The 27,142-nt window shown below is 46.0% G+C and overlaps 1 protein-coding gene across 1 annotated transcript in view; it reads right to left on the bottom strand.

The window, feature by feature from the left end:
• The window catches only part of DLEC1 (DLEC1 cilia and flagella associated protein), a 535,808-nt gene that overhangs the window by 483,171 nt on the left and 25,495 nt on the right, over nt 1-27,142 (bottom strand). The window contains exons 3-4 of the mRNA XM_069211058.1: nt 13,021-13,161; nt 7,201-7,357 (exon numbers count right to left, since the gene is read on the bottom strand). Of these exons, the coding sequence (XP_069067159.1) occupies nt 7,201-7,357; nt 13,021-13,161 (298 nt within the window). The remainder of the gene's footprint in view (nt 1-7,200; nt 7,358-13,020; nt 13,162-27,142) is intronic.

Here is a 27,142-nt window from a genome sequence, read left to right as displayed (position 1 = left end):
TAACTCAGTTCATCTTAACCTCCTGAATTGAGCCGGAAAGTGGTAAATCAGAACAATACTGCCAGCTTAGTGCTGGGTTTGAATGAAAAAGACCACGTTTCCCACCGTCTGGCCACACTGCAGTGGCTCTCACAGAAGGAGCGTGAAACATTCAAATCTCTCTGCCTTGTCGACACAGCAATTTACAACCCCAGCCTTTAACACTCTGCAGTAGTTTCAACTGGTATAATCCTAACTGGCTCTCGAGATCAAAGAGCAAATTTCTTCTTAAAATTCGTAAGCATCAGTTCAAAAAATACAGGGAATGTGCCTTCTCTGTTTGCTGCAGCTATTAAGCGAAATGCCTTTCCTCTCTAAATTCATTAGGAAAGCAATTTGCATAATTTCTAGAAAGCTTTGAAAACCTGAATGTCCTTTTCCGTTGCTATATTTTTTTATGTAACTCTTTTGATTTTGTTTATAAGGCAAAATAAACATTACACAGCAATTGTATTCTTTTATATAAATAAGCAGACCAGTAAACGATGTGGTTGTAAATCGTACATCAACATATAATTTCGATAAGTACATTATATGGCCCTTGGATTAATTTCTTGGCAATAATCCCACCACAGCACAAATATTTTGTGCTGCTTCGTGGGACAGCCCTTTCTTACAAATCTTCACCCCTAGAGCAGTAATCCATGCCACTAATCCATTTACTAGTGAGACAGTCATATCTGATCTCCAATGATGAGAAATCTTTTAGCAATTAACATAGCCATGGTGACCAACAGCTGTGCCCCTCTCTGACTACCTAACTCTACCGCCAATCGGACTATTGCCAGTTTAGGGTCGGGTAGGACAAGTCAAACGAAGGTACTATGCTGCACTTTACATCTGAGACAACTAGGTCCAGGGCTTCTGTGCATTTTCCATAGTCTGGTTGGATTGTAATTGATTGAGTGGAAGTATTTTCATTGTATATGCCAAAGACACATAGATATTGCAGGTGTAGAGGGAGTCATCCTGTCATAATTCCTGTCTTTCTATATGTTAACATCCTGGCCTAGCTATGATCTGTAATAAACAAACAAACACAAATGATGGACGGAATGAGGAACCAATCAAACATTCACCCCCAGTCACAGATCTGGGTTTAATCCATCAATTCTTTTGCTCACCATGCAACCCCAGTTTGGAACCAGCCGTATGCAAATCAGTCTTGACCATGTTCCACATGGAAACAGTCCAGCCCGAACTGCCAAGTCACGTTCTTCATGGAGTGGAAACAAGAATCCTGGGACCGTTTGCAGGGTATCATCCTTTATCAGCCAAGCTAGCTTGAATCCAGGGGCATAGTGAGCCCGGAAGCCACGTCTGGGCAAATTTAGGGCAACAAAAGCACACAAATGATGGACAAACTGCAGAACCAATCAAACACTCACCCCAGTCACACATCTGGGTTTAATCCACCGATTTGTTTGCTCATGATGCACCCCATTTGGACCCAACCATATACAATACAGTCCAACCTGAGCTGCTAGACCAGGCTCTGCCTGAACTGAAAACAAACATCCTGGGACTAGTTTCCAGGTATCACTCTTCATCAGCCAGGTTAGCTTGAATCCAGTGGCATTTTGAGCCTGGGACCCATGCCTGGACATACTTGGTGCACTTAGGGCAACAAAAGCAAACAAACACAAATGATGGACGGAATGCGGAACCAATCAAACATTCACCAACAATCAAAGATTCGGGACTAATCCATCAATTATTTTGCTCACCATGCCACCCCAGCTTCGATCCAGCCATATGCAAATCAGTCTTGACCCTGTTCCCCATGGTACCAGTCCAGCCCGAACTGACAGGCCAGGTTCTCCCTCGACTGGAAACAGGCATCCTGGGACCGGTTTCAGGGTATCACCCTTCATCAGCCAGACTAGCTTGAATCAATAGCCTGGCTGATGAACGGTGATACCCTTAATATGGCTCGGTCCAAACTGGGGTGGCATGGTGAGCAAAAGAATTGATGGATTAAACTCAGATCTGTGACCGAGGGTGAATGATTGGTTCTGCATTCCGTCCATCATTTGTGTTTGTTTGCTTTTGTCGCTCTAAGTGCCCCAGTAATGCCCAGAAGTGGGCCCCAGGCTCATTATGCCAATGGATTCAAGCTAGCCTGACTGATGAAGGGAGATACCCTGAAACTGGTCCCAGGATGCTTGTTTCTGGGCCAGGGAAGACCTGGCAGTTCAGGCTGTACTAGTCCCATGGAGAACAGGGTCAAGACTCATTTGATTTGCATATGGATTGGGTCTAAACTGGGGTGGTGTGGTGAGCAAAAGAATAGATAGATTAAACCCACATCTGTGGCTGAATGTTTGGTTGATACTGCATACCATCCATTATTTGTGTTTGTTTGCTTTTGTTGCCCTAGGTACGCCGGGTATGTCCAGACATCGGTCCCAGGCTCAGTATGCCACTGGTTTTCAAACTAGCCTGGCTGATGAAGGGTGATACGCAGGAACAGGTCTCAAGTTGCATGTTTCCTGTCCAGGGAGGACCTGGCCTGGCAGTTTGGGCGGGACTGTTCCCATGGGAGACAGGGACAAGACTGATTTGCATATGGCTGGGTCGAAACCGGGGTGGCATGGTGAGCAAAAGAATTGATGGATCGAACCCCGATCTCTGACTGGGGAGAATGTTTGATTGGTTCCGCAGTCCGTCCATCATTTGTGTTTGTTTGTCTTTGTTCCGCTAAGTGTGCCGGTTATGCCCAGATGTGGGTCCCAGGCACACTATGCCACTGGAATCAAGCTAGCCTGGCTGATGAAGGGTGATACCCTGAAACCGGTCCCAGGATGCTTGTTTCCTTCCAGAGAGGACCTGGCCTGGAAGTTCAGGCTGGACTGTTCCCATGGGGAGCAGGGTCAAGACTGATTAGCACATGGCTGGGTCCAAACTGGGGCGGTGTGGTGGTCAAAAGAATTGGTGGATTAAACCCAGATATGTGACTGAAGGTGAATTTTTGATTGGTACCACATTCCGTCCATCATTTGTGTTTGTTTGCTTTTGTCGACCTAAGTGCACCAAGTATGCCCAGATGTGGGCCTCGGGCTCATTATACCACAGGATTCAAGATACCCGGCTGGAGAAGGGTGATACCCTGAAACTGGTCCCATGATGCTTGTTTAAAGTCCAGGGAGCACCTGGCCCAGCAGGTCGGGAGGGACTGTTCCCATGAGTAAGAGGGTCAAGACTGATTTGCATATGGCTGTGTCCAAATAGGGGTGACGTGGTGAGCAAAATAATTGATGGATTAAACCCAGGTCTGTGACTGGGAGTGAATGTTTGATTGGTTCTGCATTCCATCTATCATTTTTGTTTGTTTGCTTTTGTTGCCCAAAGTGTGCCAGGTATGCCAAGATGTGGGTCCCGGGCTCAAAAGGATAAATATGGGGCTATGGAGATAGCACAATTTTTTAGATGGGAATGCTTACTTTGCATCTCATCAGACGTGTCTAACGTAAAAATATAAATATGGAGCAAGATTTGTGCCGAATTTGCGTAAAGAAAATGAAGCAAATTTGGCGCAAAGTATAACTATGCCCCCAAGTGCGCTGGCCATGCCCAGGCGTGGGTCCCAGGCTCACTATGCCACTGTATTCAAGCTAGCCTGGCTGATGAAAGGTGATACCCTGAAAGCGGTACAAGGATGCTTGTTTCCGGTCCAGGGAGGACCCGGCCTGGCAGTTTGGGATGGACTGTTCCCATGGGGAGCAGGGTGAAAACTGATTTGCATTTGGTTGGGTCCAAATTGGGGTGGCATGGTGAGCTAAATTATTGATGGATTAAACCCAGATCTGTAACTGGGGGTGAATGTTTGATTGGTTCTGCATTCCGTTCATCATTTGTGTTTGTTTGCTTATGATTTAAAATAGGCAGTTTGAATAACTTGGATGTTCTTAGGGGCAAGATATCCCTCGATGTGAATTCTACTCTCTGTAACCTAGTCACATACACTGGTTTTTGCTGGCTTACAGGTAGCCATGCTTAAATAGAGCATGGGCCAAACATTACCATAAGTCATTTTTGACCATACTCCCAGCTAAAGGATGCCGTTTTCAGCATTATGAAGCTAAACAACAGATCTATGTCAGTACATAAATGCAAGTACAGGGATTTACGCTATTGCCCGATTGTACTTTCACATTTTTTCAATTCCACACATTCTATTGGATAATAGTGGAATGCTATGCCTGTTGTAGGTTTTCTTATGTATTGTGAGGAGAGTCATGTGGCTTTTTTTAAGATCTTGATATTCCCACATTGTGGAATTGTTTGCACAGGATGAGGCCTAGGTGCAATTGCACATATACTCTTTTTTTCCCCACAGAGAAAACATTTTACTTGTGGAGAAATCTCCACACCCCCGCCAAATCCGAAGGTGCCCCCTCCTCTTCAAAGGCATTTACCCCATACTTTTTTAGGAACAAATCTCAAACTAATTCCATAGTAGGAAATAGCTTGAGCTTTTGTGAATTATCACTCAAAGTCATATTTGCGGACATTTATAAACTCACCAGGCCAACCCCCCTTTGGAACTGCACATTTCCAACCCTTGTGTGAGATATACATATCTAGTAATGCACAAAGTTATGGACTAGAACTGCACAGTAAAACATGGATTTACACTTGCTAGGTATCCTTTTCTGGACACCTGGAAGGCCTCAATCTAGCCATCTTCGGCTTTAAACAAAAGTATTTTTGTGAATCAGGCCTACAGCTAATAGCCTTGTGTGGGAAAGTGGATTATTAGCTGGGATGGATGATAGTCCACCACAAGTAATAATGGCACTATTCGTGTTAGGTCCAGTAAAGGTTTCAGTAATTTAAACCTGACTTCAAACACAGATAGCTATGGGCCAGAGCCGAAAATGTGCAAAGCATTCAGAATTACCAAAACAGTTGAAAAGTCAAAAACCCAAAGCAATACAAATCCCCCTTCAATTTATGAAAATAGAAATATTATAATGAAACCAATATGTTAAAACCCATGAGGTGGAACAGGAGAAATTCATTTTTAAAGATTGACATAAAAATAGCACCAAAAAGCATTGAGCGCCAAGTGCAGTCACCTGATTTCACTTTCATTGCACTTGATTGATACATACATGCAAATTAAGGCAGACCGCGATGGAACGCGGTTTCGATACAAGGACCAGGTCATCCAAGTGGAAAGGTTACCTCCTGCCGTCAACGATTGTCAGTGAAGCAGGCAGTGGGAATGGTGTTGCGAGAACGGTTTCAACGCTGACTGATTCTGTTGTTAAGATGACGCCCCCGTGAAATCTTTGATTTAAGGCAGGAAAAACTCAGTTGGGAGAAGTTCAAGTTTTCGTGCCCCGGAGGTCTCTTGTGTTGATTGGTTGTTCTTCAGTGGCCGCACAACTAGAACTGCAGTTTGGAATCAAAGAGGGGTCAGTGTCTATGGATTCCATCGTCAAGGGAAGGACATAGCTAAAGTCACAGCGAAGTCAGGTCCAGCAGCAATGCACCCTTGTCGGATCAGCTGGTAGGTTGATCCTGGTCTGCTGATGGTTCCCCAGTTAAATGTTTATAGAAAGTTTTTCCCAAGAGGTAAGCAGCAGTGCACTTTGATATAGCCAAGGGTCCCAACACCTCAGAAACTACACTTGGGGTATCAAGACTCACTACAGCAGAAGCCACAAGCAGGCTCCATGGCAGGCCCAGTTGGAATTGGTCAGCTGGGGTCTTCAGGAAATGGGGGCTTTTTGTTGTGTCCATGTGGTTCAACAGGAGGTCAGCCAGCTGACCTTTGGAGTCCACTTCTTTATCTTAGGTACAAATGCAGGCAAGTCCAGCCTTTCAGGTCTCCACACAGGTCTTAAACGCAGATACAGTCCACCTTCTGTCTTCAGCAGGTCCAGTAGTGAAGAGGGTGCCCCAGGAATACCACATTTGTGCCTGTCACAGCCTGTGGTTGGGTATGACTCCTGGCCCCTCCCTAACCAATAGTGAAAAAATGCCCAAGGGAAACCCTATCCACATTTGCAGCACTTCCTGTTTGCTTTACTGAAAACAATCCCAGGGTGCCTCCAGGGTGCCTCTCTATACCGAAATCCAACAAGGCAGAACCCTTCCTTCCCTAAGCAGGGCTCCTGTGCCTGCCCTAGAAGTATGGCCAGGGACATAAGCAATCCCTCCTTTATAATCACCTAAACCTGGTTCAAGGGGCCGCTCTCCCACCTCAATTGCTGCCTGTCTGACTGGAGGTACAAAGGAGGGTCTAACTGCCTGTGATGGGGTAAGAGTCTTTAAAGTTAACTAGGTTCCTGGGCACAGCCCAGCTATTAGAAGGACAGACCACCTCCCCATGCCCAAGGCCTCTGTCTCAGATGCAGGAGCAAGTTAAAACTTCAAAAAGGAGCTATTTGGCTCCTGGGTGACAGATTGAAGCTCATGTAAAGGGCTTCTAGATGCTTTAGGCAGGCAAATGGTGATTTTTTTTCAAATGGATTTTGTAAAACATTTTTGTAGGTGTTTTCTAAGTAGATATAACTTTATTTAATTTTAATATTATATCTCAATGTGCTTCTAAAGAATGGCTAATCCTGCTACAGTGAAAATAGCTTTTGGGGCCTTGTCACTGTAAGGAACTGTTTTAAATTACGCAGTTACAAGTCCTGTTTTTAAATACCAAACACCCTGCTTTATTGGGCATTAAAGCCTACGTAGGGGTGACATTAATATTTAAAAGGATTGTATATGCCTGTCAATTATTCAATCAAACAAAAAGCCCTACAAAAGTCTGTATGTGCACTGTCTATACATTTCGAAGCCTGTAGTGTTCAAAATGTGCTTCACATGCCGGTTTCTTATCTATAAGCAAATGCAAGAGATTGGCCCCTGATAATGTTATTCTGTCTGTCTCATTGCCTTGTTTTATCCATTGGGCTCTTCTGCGGGTTATCAAAACCTTCAGGCATGCAACACATACATAAGTAGATAAATACACACTTGATCACAAAACAGTAAATTAGAGAGATGCATGCCATTTCCTAAACAGTTACACTGTGGCAGCGACTAGTACTGTTCTGCCTACAAATGTATCGCTATGTGGTGTAATCTTTGTTTGTGAAAATAATATTGACTAATTAAAAATACATAAAAAGCTACAATTTCATAGTCCCTTACCTGGAGGCAAGCCGAGAGTATCAAACTTCTCCCCAGCTTCATCCATAAGTCTGTTTAGGGCTCGTTCTTCTTCAGCTGTGGCTCGAGCGCGCGCCTGAATAATGTGTCTTTCCGCCATGTCTGCTTCTGCCATGAGACGGTCATGCTCAGTGCGAATCTGGTCAAAAGAGTGGGTAGAAAAGGAAATAGCTCACTCTCTGGCTCCCACTATGTAAGCTAATCGAATGTTGGTGGCATTTTGATCAGAATAGACCGTGCAAATGAACTTGAAGCGTGACGTGTGTGGTGAGATCATTAAAGACACTGTTTTCAGTCCTAGACTTAGTCTGATAGGCAAATGCATTCTGAGTACTGGGTACCATAGACTTCTTTTCTTGAACTGAACTAATTAGGCTGGCAAATTTGAAATCATTGATTTGTAGGTGCATGGTTCTGGACTGGAAACCATGTCCTTATTGATGTGGAGCAAGGTAGTCACTTTACACTCAAGCCTGGGTTTAAGTTCACCACACCAAGTGGTCTGTAAACAAACTGTGGTATATTGGTGTATTTAAATTGACTGATTTGATTGGCTACATGGTTTAACTTTCTGACAGTGATATCTAACTGATATTCCTACACAAGAGGCAAGCTATTCCACATCCTTAATGTCCCTCAATAAAGCTCCTAGATCTCTCCATTTGTCCAATCTTATTTTAAACTTCACTAAAATGTACTAGGCTAAACATTATTCTGGAATTATATAACATATAGAAGTAGACAGCTAGCCAACTCATGCATATATTGTAGAAAAATACCCACATGTATGTGCCTTGGAAATATCCAATGTATATTTAAAGAGAAACATTTTCTTGTACACAACTCACAATATGTTTGTTGACACTTGTTGAAAACCAGTAGTAGTGGGAGGAAGCCCTGGGAAAAGCATCATGCACCATGGGACTTCCAGTCACATGACAGGGATGACCCGTACTGCCCTAGGCCCTCACCAGTGCCATATTTGGTACTGATGTGGATAGGGGAAGAGAAAAGCATGGAAACCAAGGACATTAAAAAGGGATTTCGACAGACCTGTTTGCTTTCTTGTCCTACTAGTGCTTTCATGATCCCTGTGCTCATGTGAGTCCTGTGCTCAATGTGCCATGGGCCGCAAACTGGGATGCTTCTGATTCCTTCAAGAAGGAGCCTTGCATTGCAATTCAAGATGGACGGTTCCCATGAAAAGCAGGTTCAGTACAGATTTGAACTAGGCATGACACTGTCTTGAGTGGCACACTAGCCAAAAGAAACACGCTGAACTGGAATGCGGCTCAAGCGATCACCAGTGGCTTAGATTAATTCAAACATTCCATCAATCCATAACCTTGTTGTTTGTTACAGAGTTAGCAAACGACACCAAAAGCCAGCCAAAGGTTGGAGCAGCTTCCTATATTAATGCCATGAAGAAAGCTCATTAGGAAAAAAAATTAAACCGGTACCTTTGCGTTAGGGTTCAATAAAAATAGAGAATGTGGTTTTTAACAAGTTTTTCTCTCTGCAACAATGACATACCCCTCACTATACATTCAATGTATTTAAAATTGGCACCACAATTTAACTTCCAAGTCACAGGAATAGCAATCATTTTAAAACATGTCTTTTCCTAGAAAATATTGAAGTTTAATAAATGTATTTTCAAAATATTTTATAAGCACAATAATGCATTTGAAGAAGCGCAATCCACTTTGCAGAGACTGAAAGTACAATGTTATGTATGCATTCACCAACATTCTTAGCCACTCACCACAATGTGTGATGTTGCTTAACAATCAACATATTCAAATCGAGATTACGTATACATTAATAGACTATAAGGGCTTTCCGTCAATTCTTTCACTCTTCTATAATTCTACATAAAGGGTATATATATTTTTAACATTTTGAATGAACAGTTCCTCGGTAGGTCTATTACCTTATGATTTATTACAGGCTCTTCAAAATACATAATAGTTCATACATTTATTCAGAACAGAGAAAGTTACGCCGAGAGCTAGAACTAGGCACTCTAGTCCAGCTGCAACACAGAGCTGCTCCTCTATTTTAAGTTTAATTTACTAAAGGGAGTGGTAGATGCCTTCGGCACGAACTATGCCCAGCTGTACTCCCCTGTAGAGACTACAACAGCAGCAGGCTACTGAGAGCTCTTGGCTGATATCAGACTCTTCGCCCCTGATGACAGGAAACTCCTGGAAAAAGACACCACCGAAGAGGAAAATAGTAAGGGAAATAAGGAAGTTGAAGTCGGGCAAAGTGTTAGGCCCCAATGGCGTGCTGTTTGATCTATATAAGCTCCCTGCCCCCCAAGAATCAAATGTATGGAGAGCGCCGGAAGTTGGGTTCACTACGGAAAGAGCTAAGACTGGCCTCTATTATGGTCATATGCAGAGAGAACAAACCGGCAGGGAACTGTACGTCATATAGGCCCCTATACCTCCTTAACACCGAAATAAACATTTTAGCCAAAGTGTTGTTCTCCTGACTAATTCCAGTCATCATCACACTGATCCAACCAGACCAATCCGGCTTTATGTGCCTGGACGAAGCACAGCACTTAATCTGCACTGACTTCACAGAGTCCTGGGTCAGTTTTGGAAGGTACAAGAAGATGCCCCTGTCCCCTCCCTCGATGCCTGTATGGCTTTTGATACTATAGAATCGCCATACTTGCTTGTATTGCTGACAAGACTGGGTTTTGGACCTAGATATATAGCATGGACAAGGCTCCTCTATGTCTTTTCTCTGGGACAGGTGGTGGTTAACAGTAACATGTCCTGGGTCTTCAACCACCAATGAGGCACCCACCAGGGATGCCAGTTTTCCCCCTACTTTTTGCTCTTGTGTTAGAACCCCTCACGGCATGGATCAGAATGGATTCACTGATCTATGGTCTGTGATGGATGGAGCAATGGCAGGACAGAATATCACTTTACCATGATGATATTTCGCTCTACATAGCAGATCCACCCACTATCCTTGACAGAATCATGCATATTCTGACCCAGTTTGGACTATATTCTGGCTATACCATAAATTGGACGAAATCCGCAATCTATATCATTAAAGGGCAGCCTCAGGGGTGTGAAGTGCAGATAGACAAAGATGGTTTCTGTTAACTAGGAATGCACATCACCACCGATCCTGCCCAATTTTACTCCCGTAATTTTCTCCCCTTGTTGACACAGTTGAAAAGTGACATCCATGATTGGAGATCCTTGCCACTGTCACTGCTAGGCAGGGCAGCACTCTTCAAGATGATAGCCTTGCCTTGCTTCCTTTACACCTTGCGAACACACCTTACCGGGTCCCAATGACCTATTTCAAAGCAATAAAAAAATAAATCAGGACCCTGCTCTGGGATGGTGGACCAGCAAGAATGGCAGTCGCTAAACTGACAAGGGAGTGGTAAAACGGAGGAATTTCCTTGCCCGACATCTGAAAATATTATTGGGCGGCACAACTCAGGTCCATTAACTACTTGGTACACCCTCCTCTAGGCAAGCCAGCATGTCAGATGAACAGACAAATTATGCACCTGGGAGGGTACCTCAGCTCAGCAGCAGTAATGGTAAGCCTCTGGCACACAGCACTTCTTGCACTACGAGCTATTCCCCTCTGATACTCCGAGAAACTGTGTGTACTGGGGATGCAAGCCTTTCCAAGGTGGGTGGTGTCTGGTCACAAGAGCAGGTCCTTCCCTTCTTTGACTTGCTACACAAAATTCACCTTGTGCCCTCTGAATGCTACTGCTACCTCCAAGTGTGACACACACTCCCCTTCGGACAGCACGTCCGAAGGGGAGCTGACCTCCCTGAATGCTCACCTCTAGAGAATACGCTACTAGATTAACATATGCACCAGAAAGCGACATCCCTCAATGATCAGAAATTAATCAACAACTCAACAGATATTCTGAAATACTTAGCGGCCCACTGGGAGCATGCCCTGGGGATTTTGAAGGCAATGAATGGCTTGAAGCACTAGCACCCCCAAGGGAAGTGGCAATTAAATCTGGGTTTTGCCTGGAGCAACTAAAAATACTTCATATGTCCTATTTTACGTCACTGTCAAGGTGAAAATGGGCATGACAGTCGATGCTTGCTGCCTTAGAAACTGCAGCCAAAAAGATTGCTTCTTGCTTATAATATAGGACCCTCCAGCGGTATAGCAGTACTGGGAATGGGTGGTTGCTTCCATAAATGATGTATGTGGGAGTTGAGTGGAGGCCTCGGTGAAATGGTATCTGCTGAATGTATGTGATACAACAGGCCTCAACAGAATGGAAAAAATCTGGATGACCCTATGACTGGCTGTGCCCAAACATAGCAAGGCTGTAGCACAAGCACCGCAAATGAGGACTAGAAACGCATCATGGATTTGTGCATGATAGCAGATAAAGGCCCTGATTCTGACCCCGGCGGTCTGAGACTGCCGGGGCCAGGGTCGGCGGGAGCACCGCCGACAGGCCGGCGGTGCCCCGCAGGGCATTCTGACCGCGGCGGTTTGGCCGCGGTCAGATTCGGAAAACCGGCGGTCTCCCGCCGGTTTTCCGCTGCCCTTGAGAATCCTCCAAGGCGGCGGAGCGTGCTCCGCCGCCATGGGGATTCTGACACCCCCTACCGCCATCCTGTTCCTGGTGGGTCTCCCACCAGGAACAGGATGGCGGTAGGGGGTGCTGCGGGGCCCCTGGGGGCCCCTGCAGTGCCCATGCCAATGGCATGGGCACTGCAGGGGCCCCCGTAAGAGGGCCCCACTCTGTATTTCAGTGTCTGCTTTGCAGACACTGAAATACGCGACGGGTGCCACTGCACCCGTCGCACCTTCCCACTCCGCCGGCTCAATTCTGAGCCAGCGTCCTCGTGGGAAGGTTGATTTGCCCTGGGCTGGCGGGCGGCCTTTTGGCGGTCGCGCGCCAGCCCAGGGCAAATCCCAAAATACCCTCAGCGGTCTTTCGACCGCGGAGCGGTATTTTGGTGGGGGAAGTCTGGCAGGCGGCCTCCGCCGCCCGCCAGACTTAGAATGACCCCCAAAGTGACTTACGAAAGCGAGTTGCCAACAGAAAATGGATGAAAATATGGGGAAGATGGAATGCCTACAGGGGAGTCCTTCTACCTCCCTCATTTTGAACTGTCCAAGTGGGTTGCGCACTGACCATTTAAGCCTGATTGTTATGCCAGACCAGGTGGGTGGTAGGGTTGAGTGCCACTTGCATGTCGAGTAATATTGTAAGTCTCCTATTGATACTTGCTCAATCATTGATAGTATGTGAATTCCGTGTTTTCCATGCACTTGCCACATTTCAAATAAAAAGATCTTGTAAAAAAAAAAACTTTAATTTACTAAATTGTAACGGATATCTTTATCGTAGTAACACATTAACACAATTGTGAATTCTAGTTGTTTCCTCATCCTTGGACTCAGTACACCCTTAACACACAAAATGTTCTCTGCATGAATTTGGGTGCCACCATGTATGTTTCACTAGGACGTACTGTTTGTAGGGCTGCTTCCATGTAGGCTGCAGAGGGACGCAGCTGTACATTGAACCAGCAAGCTGATTATCCTGTTCTAAAAAAAGGCAACGTTTTTCCTAACATAATCCTGTCATTCTTAGGTGAGTAGAGGGGAGGGGAGGGGAAGGGTGTAGTGGGAAAGGGTCAACAATGTATATTTGTACTCCTTTTCAGTATGGAGGGAGGGTGGGATTCAAGTGTTGGCACCACAGTAATATGTGCATACTATCTTCTGACATTTTACATTACATGTGAAAAGCTTTGAAGTTACCTTTTGCAGTTCATCCACAAACTTCTCGTGATAAACGTTGTCGCCTCCGCGGGATTTGAAGTAATGATCTCCTTTGTCCTTTCCTATGACTTCGCCAGTGTACAGGTTCTTAAATATGCTGGTCAGCAGATGAGAAATGTCCTGACAATGAAACAGTGCACAAAATTGAGCTGCTTGTTCAACCTCAAATTCATAAGCATACTTGGATAAGGTAGAACCAGACTCTAGGCTACACAGTGGATTTGGCATGACACAAGTAAGCCTAGAAATGATTTAGGATTGCATGCCCAAAAATGAATAATCATATCAGTCATGAATGTTTATGGTTTGATCGGTTAGTGCAAAAGTATGTCACAAATGATGCTGAAGCTATCACACTATAATATGCTAAAAGAAACTATAACATGTAGATAGAATCCCCCTTGTGATTTTATCTGCCATATGAATAACGTGGGCTTTTGGATTCTTCTCCATATTTATCACTTTTTTTTTTAGTAAAAATTGGACGATTTTTTGTTACCATCAAAGATTTTCAAGATATGTGGCTAAGGATAGGGCATGAGTGTCCAACAGCATAGTCTTGCACTTAACAACGATTAGACTGGTATTTCTAAAATTTCTAAGTTCATCGATGATTGTTTTCAAGCCCTTCACAATTTAGAAAGAGGTGGCAGATTTACTAAGCCATTTTGCAGTCACAATTGTTGCAGTTTACAGAGTGTATACCAAATTAAAATTTGGAAGAGGTCTATTTAGGGCATCCCTTCCAAACTGCAATTCAATGTGGTAATGGTTTGCAACTGCAAATCCCATTGCAAAGCATTGAAAGGTTATTGGCTTCTTAAAGGAGGCAAGGAGGTAGTGTCCCGATCACATTATGGCTGGTGGAAAAAGTTTGTTTAGGAGAAGGCACTGGTCTAAGGGGTCCATTGACAACTTTTAAGTAAACTTTAAAAGAAAAAAAAAAAAACGTTTTTTTTTTTTTCAAACCGAGCCCATTTTCTTAAAAGGAAAATGGGCTGCATTTAAAAAACTAAATAAATAAAAAAGTTTACTTTAATAAAAGGCAGTCACAGACATAGTGGTCTGTGGACCGTACCAGGTTGTCATCTCTGTGCTGGCTTCCAAATCGCAGTGTGTTACAAATTGCGACCTATTTAATGAGGTAGGTCGAGAAACGACCCACTCTAAATCCTTATTTTGTGAACTGACCTGCTATTACACAGGTCGGTGTGTAAATCTGATTTCATTCACAAAATGTTAGTAAGCAATTTGCGACCACTTTGTGTAAAGGGAATGTTCATACATCTGGCCCAAAATGCCTTCATGCGCATGTGAATGGGAGATGTTAGTATTCAACACACATGACCGCACATGACAAAGACTAAAATGAAACAAGACGGCTATGCCACTTACATCTGTCATCAGATGGTGCTACGGTCCCTCAAACTGATTTCCTCTAAAGCTGAGGGTGTGTATTTTTCTCCTCATTTTCTTTTTTTCCACGATACCTTGATATTTGCCTCTTCTGCTAAAAACGTTGCTGTTATTTTCGGTCATTTCAAGAAAATTGAATCTTTCCCAACAGCTATAGCAGGTGGAGCATACTATCAAATAAAGGTCAGCACACACGTCCCATTCTATACAGCTAAAACATTCACTGAGTCACTCATACTCAGCAGACTGATTACTAAAGGAGTATGTTTGTAAGCCTCCACCAATACTACCTTGCCCCATTCTACAAGGTCCTTTACTTCATCACTAAAACTTTGTTTGAGCTACCTGTCATACCCCCAGCTCATCATATCGTACTCATGCTGACTGGTTCTCCACAAATACAGTGCAATATTCAAGCTACACAACCATGCCAGTGAAAGGCCCCCTCTACTCCTTTGACATTCTCTCCCCCTACTCAAACCGGGAACCTATAATCTGCTAACCGCAATCACCCAGGCTCATCCACTTCTCTCCTGTTATTCCTGGGCCCAGTCCCTCTACATACTATGTCCTCTCCACTGGAACTCTGTAGGAAAGTACCATCTTGCCTGCCATGTTACCCCCATATTTCACTGTATATATGTTGTTTTAGTTGTATGTGTCACTGGGACCCTGCCAGCCAGGGCCCCAGTGCTCATAAGTGTGCCCTGTATGTGTTACCTGTGTTATGACTAACTGTCTCACTGAGGCTCTGCTAATCAGAACCTCAGTGGTTATGCTCTCTCATTTCTTTCAAATTGTCACTAACAGGCTAGTGACCAATTTTACCAATTTACATTGGCATAATGGTACACCCTTATAATTCCCTAGTATATGGTACTGAGGTACCCAGGGTACTGGGGTTCCAGGAGATCCCTATGGGCTGCAGCATTTCTTTTGCCACCCATAGGGAGCTCTGACAATTCTTACACAGGCCTGCCACTGCAGCCTGAGTGAAATAACGTCCACGTTATTTCACAGCCATTTTACACTGCACTTAAGTAACTTATAAGTCACCTATATGTCTAACCTTTACCTGGTAAAGGTTGGGTGCTAAGTTACTTAGTGTGTGGGCACCCTGGCACTAGCCAAGGTGCCCCCACATTGTTCAGGGCCAATTCCCCGGACTTTGTGATTGCGGGGACACCATTACACGCGTGCACTACATATAGGTCACTACCTATGTGTAGCTTCACAATGGTAACTCCGAATATGGCCATGTAACATGTCTATGATCATGGAATTGCCCCCTCTATGCCATCCTGGCATTGTTGGCACAATCCCATGATCCCACGGGTCTCTAGCACAGACCCGGGTACTGCCAAACTGCCTTTCCCAGGGTTTCACTGCAGCTGCTGCTGCCAACCCCTCAGACAGGTTTCTGCCCTCCTGGGGTCCAGCCAGGCTTGGCCCAGGAAGGCAGAACAAAGGACTTCCTCAGAGAGAGGGTGTTACACCCTCTCCCTTTGGAAAATGGTGTTAAGGCAGGGGAGGAGTAGCCTCCCCCAGCCTCTGAAAATGCTTTCATGGGCACACATGGTGCCCATTTCTGCATAAGCCAGTCTACACCGGTTCAGGGACCCCTCAGCCCTGCTCTGGCGCGAAACTAGACAAAGGAAAGGGAAGTGACCACTCCCCTGACCTGCACCTCCCCTGGGAGGTGCCCAGAGCTCCTCCAGTGTGCTCCAGACCTCTGCCATCTTGGAAACAGAGGTGCTGCTGGCACACTGGACTGCTCTGAGTGGCCAGGGTCAGCAGGGGACGTCTGAGACTCCTTCTGATAGGCTCCTTCAGGTGTTGCTAGCCTATCTTATCTCCTAAGTAGCCAAACCCTCTTTTCTGGCTATTTAGGGTCTCTGCTTTGGGGATTTCCTTAGATAACGAATGCAAGAGCTCATCAGAATTCCTCTGCATCTCTCTCTTCACCTTCTACCAAGGAATCGACTGCTGACCGCGCTGGAAGCCTGCAAAACTGCAACAAAGTAGCTAAGACGACTACTGCAACTCTGTAACGCTGATCCTGCCGCCTTCTCGACTGCTTTCCTGGTGGTGCATGCTGTGGGGGTAGTCTGCCTCCTCTCTGCACTAGAAGCTCCGTAGAAATCTCCCGTGGGTCGACGGAATCTTCCCCCTGCTACCGCAGGCACCAAAGAACTGCATCACCGGTCCCCTGGGTCTCCTCTCAGCACGACGAGCGAGGTCCCTTGAATCCAGCCACTCTGTCCAAGTGACTCCCACAGTCCAGTGACTCTTCAGTCCAAGTTTGGTGGAGGTAAGTCCTTGCCTCCCCACGCCAGACTGCATTGCTGGGAACCGCGTCTTTTGCAGCTACTCCGGCCTCTGTGCACTTCCGGCGGAAATCCTTTGTGCACAGCCAAGCCTGGGTCCACGGCACTCTAGCCTGCATTGCACGACCTCCTGAGTTGTCCTCCGGCGGCGTGGGACTCCTTTGTGCAACTTCGGGTGAGCACCGTTTCACTCCTCTTCGTAGTGCCTGTTCCGGCACTTCTGCGGGTGCTGCCTGCTTCTGAGAGGGCTCCTTGTCTTGCTGGGCGCCCCCTCTGTCCCCTGACGCAATTGGCGACATCCTGGTCCCTCCTGGGCCACAGCAGCATCCAAAAACCCTAACCGCATGACTTGCACCTAGCAGGGCTTGTTTGCGGTCTTTCTTCAGGAAAACACTTCTGCACGACTCTCCACGGCATGGGACATCCATCCTCCAAAGGGGAAGTTTCTAGCCCTTGTCGTTCATGCAGAATCCTCAGCTTCTACTGCCTAGTAGCAGCTTCTTTGCATCCACAGCTGGCATTTCCTGGGCATCTGCCCACTCTCAACTTGGTCGTGACTTTTGGACTTGGTTCCCTTGTTCCACAGGTACCCTCGTCTGGAAATCCATAGTTGTTGCATTGCTGGTTTTGGTCTTTCCTGCAGAATTCCCCTATCACGACTTCTGTGCTCTTTGGGGAACTTTAGTGCACTTTGCACTCACTTTTCAGGGTCTTGGGGTGGGCTATTTTTCTAACCCTCACTGTTTTCTTACAGTCCCAGCGACCCTCTACAAGGTCACATAGGTTTGGGGTCCATTCGTAGTTCGCATTCCACTTTTGGAGTATATGGTTTGTGTTGCCCCTATCCCTATGTGTCCCCATTGCATCCTATTGTAACTATACATTGTTTGCACTGTTTTCTAATACTATACTGCATATTTTTGGTATTGTGTACATATATCTTGTGTATATTTGCTATCCTCATACTGAGGGTACTCACTGAGATACTTTTGGCATATTGTCATAAAAATAAAGTACCTTTATTTTTAGTATATCTGTGTATTGTGTTTTCTTATGATAGTGTGCATATGACACCAGTGGTATAGTAGGAGCTTCACTCGTCTCCTAGTTCAGCGTAAGCTGCTCTGCTAAGCTACCATTATCTATCAGCCTAAGCTGCTAGATACCCTATACACTAATAAGGGATACCTGAGCCTAGTGCAAGGTGTAAGTACCCCTTGGTACTCACTACAAGCCAGTCCAGCCTCCTACATTGGTTGTGCAGCGGTGGGATAAGTACTTTGTAACTACTTACCACTTTTGTCATTGTACTTTTCATAAGAGAAAAATATACAAAACAAGTTCAGTGTATGAACACCTAACCAAAATGTTTTGCATTTCTTTTCTCACTTCTTTTCTAAAGTGCTGAAAAGTACCTCTAAACTTTCTAAAAAGTTCTTAAAAAGTTTAAAAAGTTTTTTTCTGTCTTTCCAAAAGTTCTGAAAAACTTTTTTCTCACTTTTTCTATCCCTTAAACACTTTCTAAAATATCTGGCACAGGCCAAACTGTTGATCTGTCCAAACTTGCTTATGATCACCTTAGCTGGAAAGGAGCAAGGAGTCTCTGCATAGAAAGAGGTTTAAGTGTAAGGCAGAATCCCTCTAGAGAACTGTTGGTTAATATGCTTGTTGAACAGGATAAGGCCAGAGGTGCCACTTCTGTTGAGAAATTAGCTGATGGTTCCCAATCTGACCCTGGGGCACCCCTAGCAAACGATTTGGAGAAAAAACTTCCTAGCCTGCCCATTATCAGACAACCTAGCATAGCTGGTACTGATGTAGAGTCACACCATACTGATAGTGTTGTCTCACATCACAGTAAGAGTATTCCTTCTCATCATAGTAGAAGTGATGTTTCTGTTAGCCAAGCTGTTAGGGTGCCATCTGTTAGGGACAGGTCTCCTTCTGTTCATTCTCACCATACTTCTGTTTCAAGGCATGTCCCACCCACCCACCCTGATGACAGAGTGTTAGAAAGGGAGCTCAATAGATTGAGAGTGGAACAAACCAGGCTGAAGCTCAAGAAGCAACAGCTGGATTTGGATTGACAGCCCTTAGAGGTGGAAAGAGAAAGACAGAAATTGGGTTTAGAAACCCATGGTGGCAGCAGCAGTATTCCCCATAGTCATCCTGCAAAAGAGCATGATTCTAGGAATCTGCACAAGATAGTTCCCCCTTATAAGGAGGGGGATGACATTAACAAGTGGTTTGCTGCACTTGAGAGGGCCTGTGTTGTACAGGATGTCCCTCAAAGGCAGTGGGCTGCTATCCTATGGCTATCATTTTGTGGAAAGGGTAGGGATAGGCTCCTTACTGTGAAAGAAAGTGAAGCCAATGATTTCAAAGTTCTTAAGAATGCACTCCTAGATGGTTATGGCTTAACCACTGAACAGTCCAGGATGAAGTTCAGAAAAACCAAAAAGGAGTCTTCACAAGACTGGGTAGACTTTGTTGACCATTTAGTGAAGGCCTTGGAGGGGTGGTTACATGGCAGTAAAGTTACTGATTATGAAAACCTGTATAACTTAATCCTGAGAGAGCATATACTTAATAACTGTGTGTCTGATTTGTTGCACCAGTACCTGGTGGACTCTGATCTGACCTCTCCCCAAGAATTGGGAAAGAAGGCAGACAAATGGGCCAGAACAAGGGTGAACAGAAAAGTTCATACAGGGGGTGACAAAGATGGCAAGAAGAAGGATGGTAAGTCTTCTGACAAGGGTGGGGACAAATCTAACAATGAGTCTTCATCAGGTACACAAAAACACTTTGGTGGGGGGGGTGGGTCCAAATCCTCTTCAAATCAAAACAAAGAAAAGAAACCATGGTGCTATTTATGTAAAATAAAAGGCCATTGGACAACAGATCCCAGTTGTCCAAAGAAAAGCACCAAGCCTCCTACCACTACAACCCCTGCTGCTACACCTAGTGTCCCTACTAATAGCAGTGGTGGTGGGAGCAAACCTACTAATAGCCAATCCAAGGGAGTAGCTGGGCTCACTTTTGGTAACTTAGTTGGGGTTGGTCTTGTTAGGGAGACCACAGAGGCTGTGTTAGTCTCTGAGGGGGCTATTGATTTAGCCACCTTAGTTGCTTGTCCCCTTAACATGGATAAGTACAAGCAACTACCCCGAATAAATGGTGTTGTGGTTCATGGCCTACAGGGACACAGGTGCCAGTGTTACAATGGTAATAGAGAAACTGGTCCACCCTGAACAACACCTACTTGGTCACCAGTACCAAGTAACCGATGCTCACAACAACACACTTAGCCACCCCATGGCTGTTGTAAATCTTAATTGGGGGTGGGGGGGTGGTTACTGGTCCAAAGAAAGTTGTGGTTGCCTCAGATTTACCTGTAGACTGTCTACTTGGAAATGATCTAGAGACATCAGCTTGGTCAGATGTGGAGTTGGAGGCCCATGCACCAATGTTGGGCATCCCAGGGCATATTTTTGCTTTGACAAGGGCTCAGGCCAAAAAGCAAAAAGGACAGGGTGACTTGGATCCTGGAAGAATGGACCAAGTGCTCCCTAAAGCTAGGGCTAGTAGAAGTAAAGCACTACCTACTATCCCTCCCTCTACAGTGGATTCTTCTTCTGAGGAAGAAGAATTTCCACCCTGTGCAGAACCTACACCAGAGGAGCTGGAAGCAGACACTGCTGAGCTTTTGGGTGAAGGGGGGCCTGCCAGGGAGGAGCAGAGTGTGGCACAGCAAACCTGTCTCACACTAGAGGGTCTAAGGCAGCAAGCTGTCAAACAAGCAAATGGGGACGTCAGTGACTCTCACAGAGTTTACTGGGAGGACAACCTCTTGTACACTGAAGCAAGGGATCCAAAACCTGGAGCTGCCAGGAGATTGGTGATTCCTCAGGAGTACAGAAAGTTCCTCCTAACTCTATCCCACGACATTCCCTTAGCTGGACATTTGGGGCAAATGAAAACTTGGGACAGGCTTGTTCCCTTGTTTCATTGGCCTAGAATGTCAGAGGACACAAAGGAATTTTGTAAGTCCTGTGAAACCTGTCAAGCCAGTGGCAAAACAGGTGGCACTCCAAAGGCACCCCTTATTCCACTGCCTGTGGTTGGGGTTCCCTTTGAAAGGGTAGGGGTTGACATAGTTGGCCCCCTTGACCCTCCTACTGCTTCAGGCAATAGGTTTATCTTGGTGGTAGTGGACCATGCCACCAGATATCCTGAAGCAATTCCTCTAAGGACCACTACAGCTCCTGCAGTGGCAAAGGCCCTCCTGGGAATCTTTTCCAGGGTGGGCTTCCCAAAAGAGGTGGTATCAGACAGGGGAAGCAATTTCATGTCTGCTTACTTAAAGGCCATGTGGAAGGAGTGTGGTGTTACATACAAGTTCACTACACCCTATCATCCACAAACAAATGGACTGGTGGAGAGATTTAACAAAATCTCAAAGGCATGATTATGGGACACCCTGAAAAACTCCGCAGGAGATGGGATATCCTATTACCTTGCCTCCTTTTTGCTTACAGGGAGGTACCCCAAAAGGGAGTGGGATTCAGCCCCTTTAAACTCCTATTTGGACACCCTGTGAGAGGTCCTCCAACACTTGTTAAGGAGGGTTGGGAACAACCTTTAAAAGCTCCAAAGCAAGACATAGTGGACTATGTACTTGGCCTCAGATCAAGGATGCCTGAGTACATGAAAAAGGCCAGTAAAAACCTTCAGGCCAGCCAAGAGCTCCAAAAGCAATGGCATGACCAGAAGGCTGTTTTGGTTCAGTACCAACCAGGGCAGAAAGTGTGGGTCTTGGAGCCAGTGGCCCCAAGAGCACTCCAAGATAAATGGAGTGGACCCCACACAATTGTTGAGAAAAAGGGTGAAGTCACCTACTTAGTTGACTTAGGCACTGCCAGGAGTCCCCTTAGGGTGCTCCATGTCAATCGCCTGAAACCCTACTATGACAGGGCTGATCTCACCCTACTCATGGCAACAGATGAGGGACAGGAAGAAGAGAGTGACCCTCTCCCTGATCTCTTCTCTTCCACAGAACAGGATGCTCTGGTGGAAGGGGTAGTACTGGCAGATTGTCTTACTGCTGAGCAGAAAGACCACTGCATAAATCTCCTAGGTCAGTTTTCTGAACTCTTCTCTACTGTGCCAGGCACCACTTCCTGGTGTGAGCACACTATAGATACTGGAGACAGCTTGCCTGTCAAAAGTAAGATCTATAGGCAGCCTGACCATGTCAGAGACTGCATAAAACAAGAAGTGCAGAAAATACTTGAACTAGGAGTGGTTGAGCACTCTGAAAGCCCATGGGCCTCTCCTGTGGTACTTGTACCAAAACCTCATTCCAAGGATGGAAAGAAGGAAATGCGGTTTTGTGTAGACTATAGAGGTCTCAACCAAGTAACCAAAACTGATGCTCACCCTATACCCAGGGCAGATGAGCTCATAGATACACTGGCATCTGCCAAGTATGTAAGCACTTTTGACTTGACTGCAGGGTATTGCAGATCAAATTATCAGAAGATGCAAAAGCAAAAACTGCATTTTCAACCATTGGAGGACATTACCAATTCACAGTAATGCCTTTTGGATTGAAAAATGCACCTGCCACTTTTCAAAGGTTGGTGAATACAGTCCTGAAAGGGCTGGAAGCCTTTAGTGCAGCATATCTAGATGATATAGCTGTCTTTAGCTCCAGCTGGGATGATCACCTGGTCCACCTATGGAAAGTTTTGGAGGCCCTGCAAAAGGCAGGCCTCACTATCAAGGCTTCAAAGTGCCAGATAGGGCAGGGGAAGGTGGTTTATCTGGGACACCTGGTAGGTGGAGAACAGATTGCACCACTTCAGGGGAAAATCCAAACTATTATAGATTGGGTTCCCCCTACAACTCAGACCCAGGTGAGAGCCTTCTTAGGCCTCACTGGGTATTACAGGAGGTTCATAAAGAACTATGGCTCCATTGCAGCCCCTCCTAATGACCTCACCTCCAAGAAAATGCCTAAAAAGGTATTGTGGACAGCTAGCTGTCAGAAAGCTTTTGAGGAGCTGAAGCAGGCCATGTGCTCTGCACCTGTCCTGAAAAACCCCTGTTACTCCAAAAAATTCATTGTCCAAACTGATGCATCTGAATTAGGGGTAGGGGCAGTCCTTTCACAACTTAATTCTGAGGGCCAGGATCAACCTGTTGCTTTTATCAGCAGGAGGTTGACCCCTAGAGAAAAGCGTTGGTCTGCCATAGAGAGGGAGGCCTTTGCTGTGGTCTGGGCACTGAAGAAGTTGAGGCCATACCTGTTTGGCACTCACTTCATTGTTCAGACAGACCACAAACCTCTACTTTGGCTAAAACAAATGAAAGGTGAAAATCCTAAATTGTTGAGGTGGTCTATATCCCTACAGGGAATGGACTATACAGTGGAACACAGACCTGGGAGTACCCACTCCAATGCAGATGGACTCTCCAGATATTTCCACTTAGACAATGAAGACTCATCAGGTCATGGCTAGTCTTATTGTCCTTCGTTTGGGGGGGGGGGGTTGTGTAGGAAAGTACCATCTTGCCTGGCATGTTACCCCCATATTTCACTGTATATATGTTGTTTTAGTTGTATGTGTCACTGGGACCCTGCCAGCCAGGGCCCCAGTGTTAATAAGTGTGCCCTGTATGTGTTACCTGTGTAATGACTAACTGTCTCACTGAGGCTCTGCTAATCAGAACCTCAGTGGTTATGCTCTCTCATTTCTTTCAAATTGTCACTAACAGGCTAGTGACCAATTTTACCAATTTACATTGGCATACTGGAACACCCTTATAATTCCCTAGTATATGGTACTGAGGTACCCAGGGTATTGGGGTTCCAGGAGATCCCTATGGGCTGCAGCATTTCTTTTGCCACCCATAGGGAGCTCTGACAATTCTTACACAGGCCTGCCACTGCAGCCTGAGTGAAATAACGTCCACGTTATTTCACAGCCATTTTACACTGCACTTAAGTAACTTATAAGTCACCTATATGTCTAACCTTTACCTGGTAAAGGTTGGGTGCTAAGTTACTTAGTGTATGGGCACCCTGGCACTAGCCAAGGTGCCCCCACATTGTACAGGGCCAATTCCCCGGACTTTGTGAGTGCGGGGACACCATTACACACGTGCACTACATATAGGTCACTACCTATGTGTAGCTTCACAATGGTAACTCCGAATATGGCCATGTAACATGTCTATGATCATGGAATTGCCCCCTCTATGCCATCCTGGCATTGTTGGCACAATCCCATGATCCCACGGGTCTCTAGCACAGACCCGGGTACTGCCAAACTGCCTTTCCCGGGGTTTCACTGCAGCTGCTGCCAACCCCTCAGACACGTTTCTGCCCTCCTGGGGTCCAGCCAGGCTTGGCCCAGGAAGGCAGAACAAAGGACTTCCTCAGAGAGAGGGTGTTACACCCTCTCCCTTTGGAAAATGGTGTTAAGGCAGGGGAGGAGTAGCCTCCCCCAGCCTCTGGAAATGCTTTCATGGGCACACATGGTGCCCATTTCTGCATAAGCCAGTCTACACCGGTTCAGGGACCCCTCAGCCCTGCTCTGGTGCGAAACTGGACAAAGGAAAGGGGAGTGACCACTCCCCTGACCTGCACCTCCCCTGGGAGGTGCCCAGAGCTCCTCCAGTGTGCTCCAGACCTCTGCCATCTTGGAAACAGAGGTGCTGCTGGCACACTGGACTGCTCTGAGTGGCCAGGGCCAGCAGGTGACGTCAGAGACTTCTTCTGATAGGCTCCTTCAGGTGTTGCTAGCCTATCTTCTCTCCTAAGTAGCCAAACCCTCTTTTCTGGCTATTTAGGGTCTCTGCTTTGGGGATTTCCTTAGATAACGAATGCAAGAGCTCATCAGAATTCCTCTGTATCTCTCTCTTCACCTTCTACCAAGGAATCGACTGCTGACCGCGCTGGAAGCCTGCAAAACTGCAACAAAGTAGCGAAGACGACTACTGCAACTCTGTAACGCTGATCCTGCTGCCTTCTCGACTGCTTTCCTGGTGGTGCATGCTGTGGGGGTAGTCTGCCTCCTCTCTGCACTAGAAGCTCCGAAGAAATCTCCCGTGGGTCGACGGAATCTTCCCCCTGCTACCGCAGGCACCAAAGAACTGCATCACCGGTCCCCTGGGTCTCCTCTCAGCACGACGAGCGAGGTCCCTTGAATCCAGCAACTCTGCCCAAGTGACTCCCACAGTCCAGTGACTCTTCAGTCCAAGTTTGGTGGAGGTAAGTCCTTGCCTCCCCACGCCAGACTGCATTGCTGGGAACCGCGTCTTTTGCAGCTACTCCGGCCTCTGTGCACTTCCGGCGGAAATCCTTTGTGCACAGCCAAGCCTGGGTCCACGGCACTCTAACCTGCATTGCACGACCTCATGAGTTGTCCCCCGGCGGCGTGGGACTCCTTTGTGCAACTTCGGGTGAGCACCGTTTCACTCCTCTTCGTAGTGCCTGTTCCGGCACTTCTGCGGGTGCTGCCTGCTTCTGAGAGGGCTCCTTGCCTTGCTGGGCACCCCCTCTGTCCCCTGACGCAATTGGACGCAATTGGCGACATCCTGGTCCCTCCTGGGCCACAGCAGCATCCAAAAACCCTAACCGCACGACTTGCAGCTAGCAAGGCTTGTTTGCGGTCTTTCTTCAGGAAAACACTTCTGCACGACTCTCCACGGCGTGGGACATCCATCTTCCAAAGGGGAAGTTTCTAGCCCTTGTCGTTCCTGCATAATCCTCAGCTTCTACTGCCTAGTAGCAGCTTCTTTGCATCCACAGCTGGCATTTCCTGGGCATCTGCCCACTCTCGCCTTGGTCGTGACTTTTGGACTTGGTCCCCTTGTTCCACAGGTACCCTCGTCTGGAAATCCATCGTTGTTGCTTTGCTGGTTTTGGTCTTTCCTGCAGAATTCCCCTATCACGACTTTTGTGCTCTTTGGGGAACTTTAGTGCACTTTGCACTCACTTTTCAGGGTCTTGGGGTGGGCTATTTATCTAACCCTCACTGTTTTCTTACAGTCCCAGCGACCCTCTACAAGGTCACATAGGTTTGGGGTCCATTCGTGGTTCGCATTCCACTTTTGGAGTATATGGTTTGTGTTGCCCCTATCCCTATGTGTCCCCATTGCATCCTATTGTAACTATACATTGTTTGCACTGTTTTCTAATACTATACTGCATATTTTTGGTATTGTGTACATATATCTTGTGTATATTTGCTATCCTCATACTGAGGGTACTCACTGAGATACTTTGGCATATTGACATAAAAATAAAGTACCTTTATTTTAAGTATATCTGTGTTGTGTTTTCTTATGATATTGTGCATATGACACTAGTGGTACTGAAGGAGCTTCACTCGTCTCCTAGTTCAGCCTAAGCTGCTCTGCTAAGCTACCATTATCTATCAGCCTAAGCTGCTAGACACCTTATACACTAATAAGGGATACCTGGGCCTGGTGCAAGGTGTAAGTACCCCTTGGTACTCACTACAAGCCAGTCCAGCCTCCTACAAACTCTATATCCCCAAATGTGCAAAATCATTTTTTGATTTATGCAGAAAATCAAGTGCTACAGAAGTGCGTAAAGTGATGGTGCAGCACTCATGTGACTCAGGCATGTAGCAATAGTGACAAATACAGCAGCAGAGTAAGTCACACATTTAAGGAAGTGTTTAACTGAACAGGAGACCAAGGCAAATCATCTAAGTTCTCTCTTAAAGAGTGAAAAGCTGGGCCAAAGTATGAGAAATGCTTACATTCCACTCCAGTGCAGGCGCATCTGCAGGATCTTCAGTAGGTCACCTAGACATTAGGATGGTGGCATTCCTGAGAGAATTAATGGAAGTAAGTGTCTAACAAACGAGGTTCAAAAATGAGCACGTAATGCCGCATAAAACAGCAAAAAGTGGGCAGTGAAGTCGTAGCCGCTTTCAGGATCAGTGTACTTGGAATAGTGAGTGAAAATGAAAGGTCAACAACAGCACGAGGGCAGCGCAGCACTACCGCCACTATCTCCTGGAGCAGTCTTCTGGAATGTGCGGGCCAGGGACACCGACACAGATTCCATTGGGAATACCAGCGACCGTCTGCCATCTCTGCAGTTTCCAGCCACGCTCATTTAATCATGGTTGATTTTTCCAAGTACTCAGCACACATATTATGCTAGCAGTCCACGCATTTGTTCATCTTTGGCCTATTTTCGTACATACTCCACTCACATTAGCTTCTTACTTTTAGCGATTAGCTGATATTTGAGGTTTTCTACCGGGATTCGCTGCTATATCCTTCAGTACCTCAGAGTTTTTAACGTTTCT

The sequence above is a fragment of the Pleurodeles waltl genome, chromosome 10 (genome assembly GCF_031143425.1).
Source record: "Pleurodeles waltl isolate 20211129_DDA chromosome 10, aPleWal1.hap1.20221129, whole genome shotgun sequence".
Classification (NCBI taxonomy): Eukaryota; Metazoa; Chordata; class Amphibia; order Caudata; family Salamandridae; genus Pleurodeles; species Pleurodeles waltl.
This window is presented reverse-complemented; position numbering and strand designations above follow the sequence as displayed.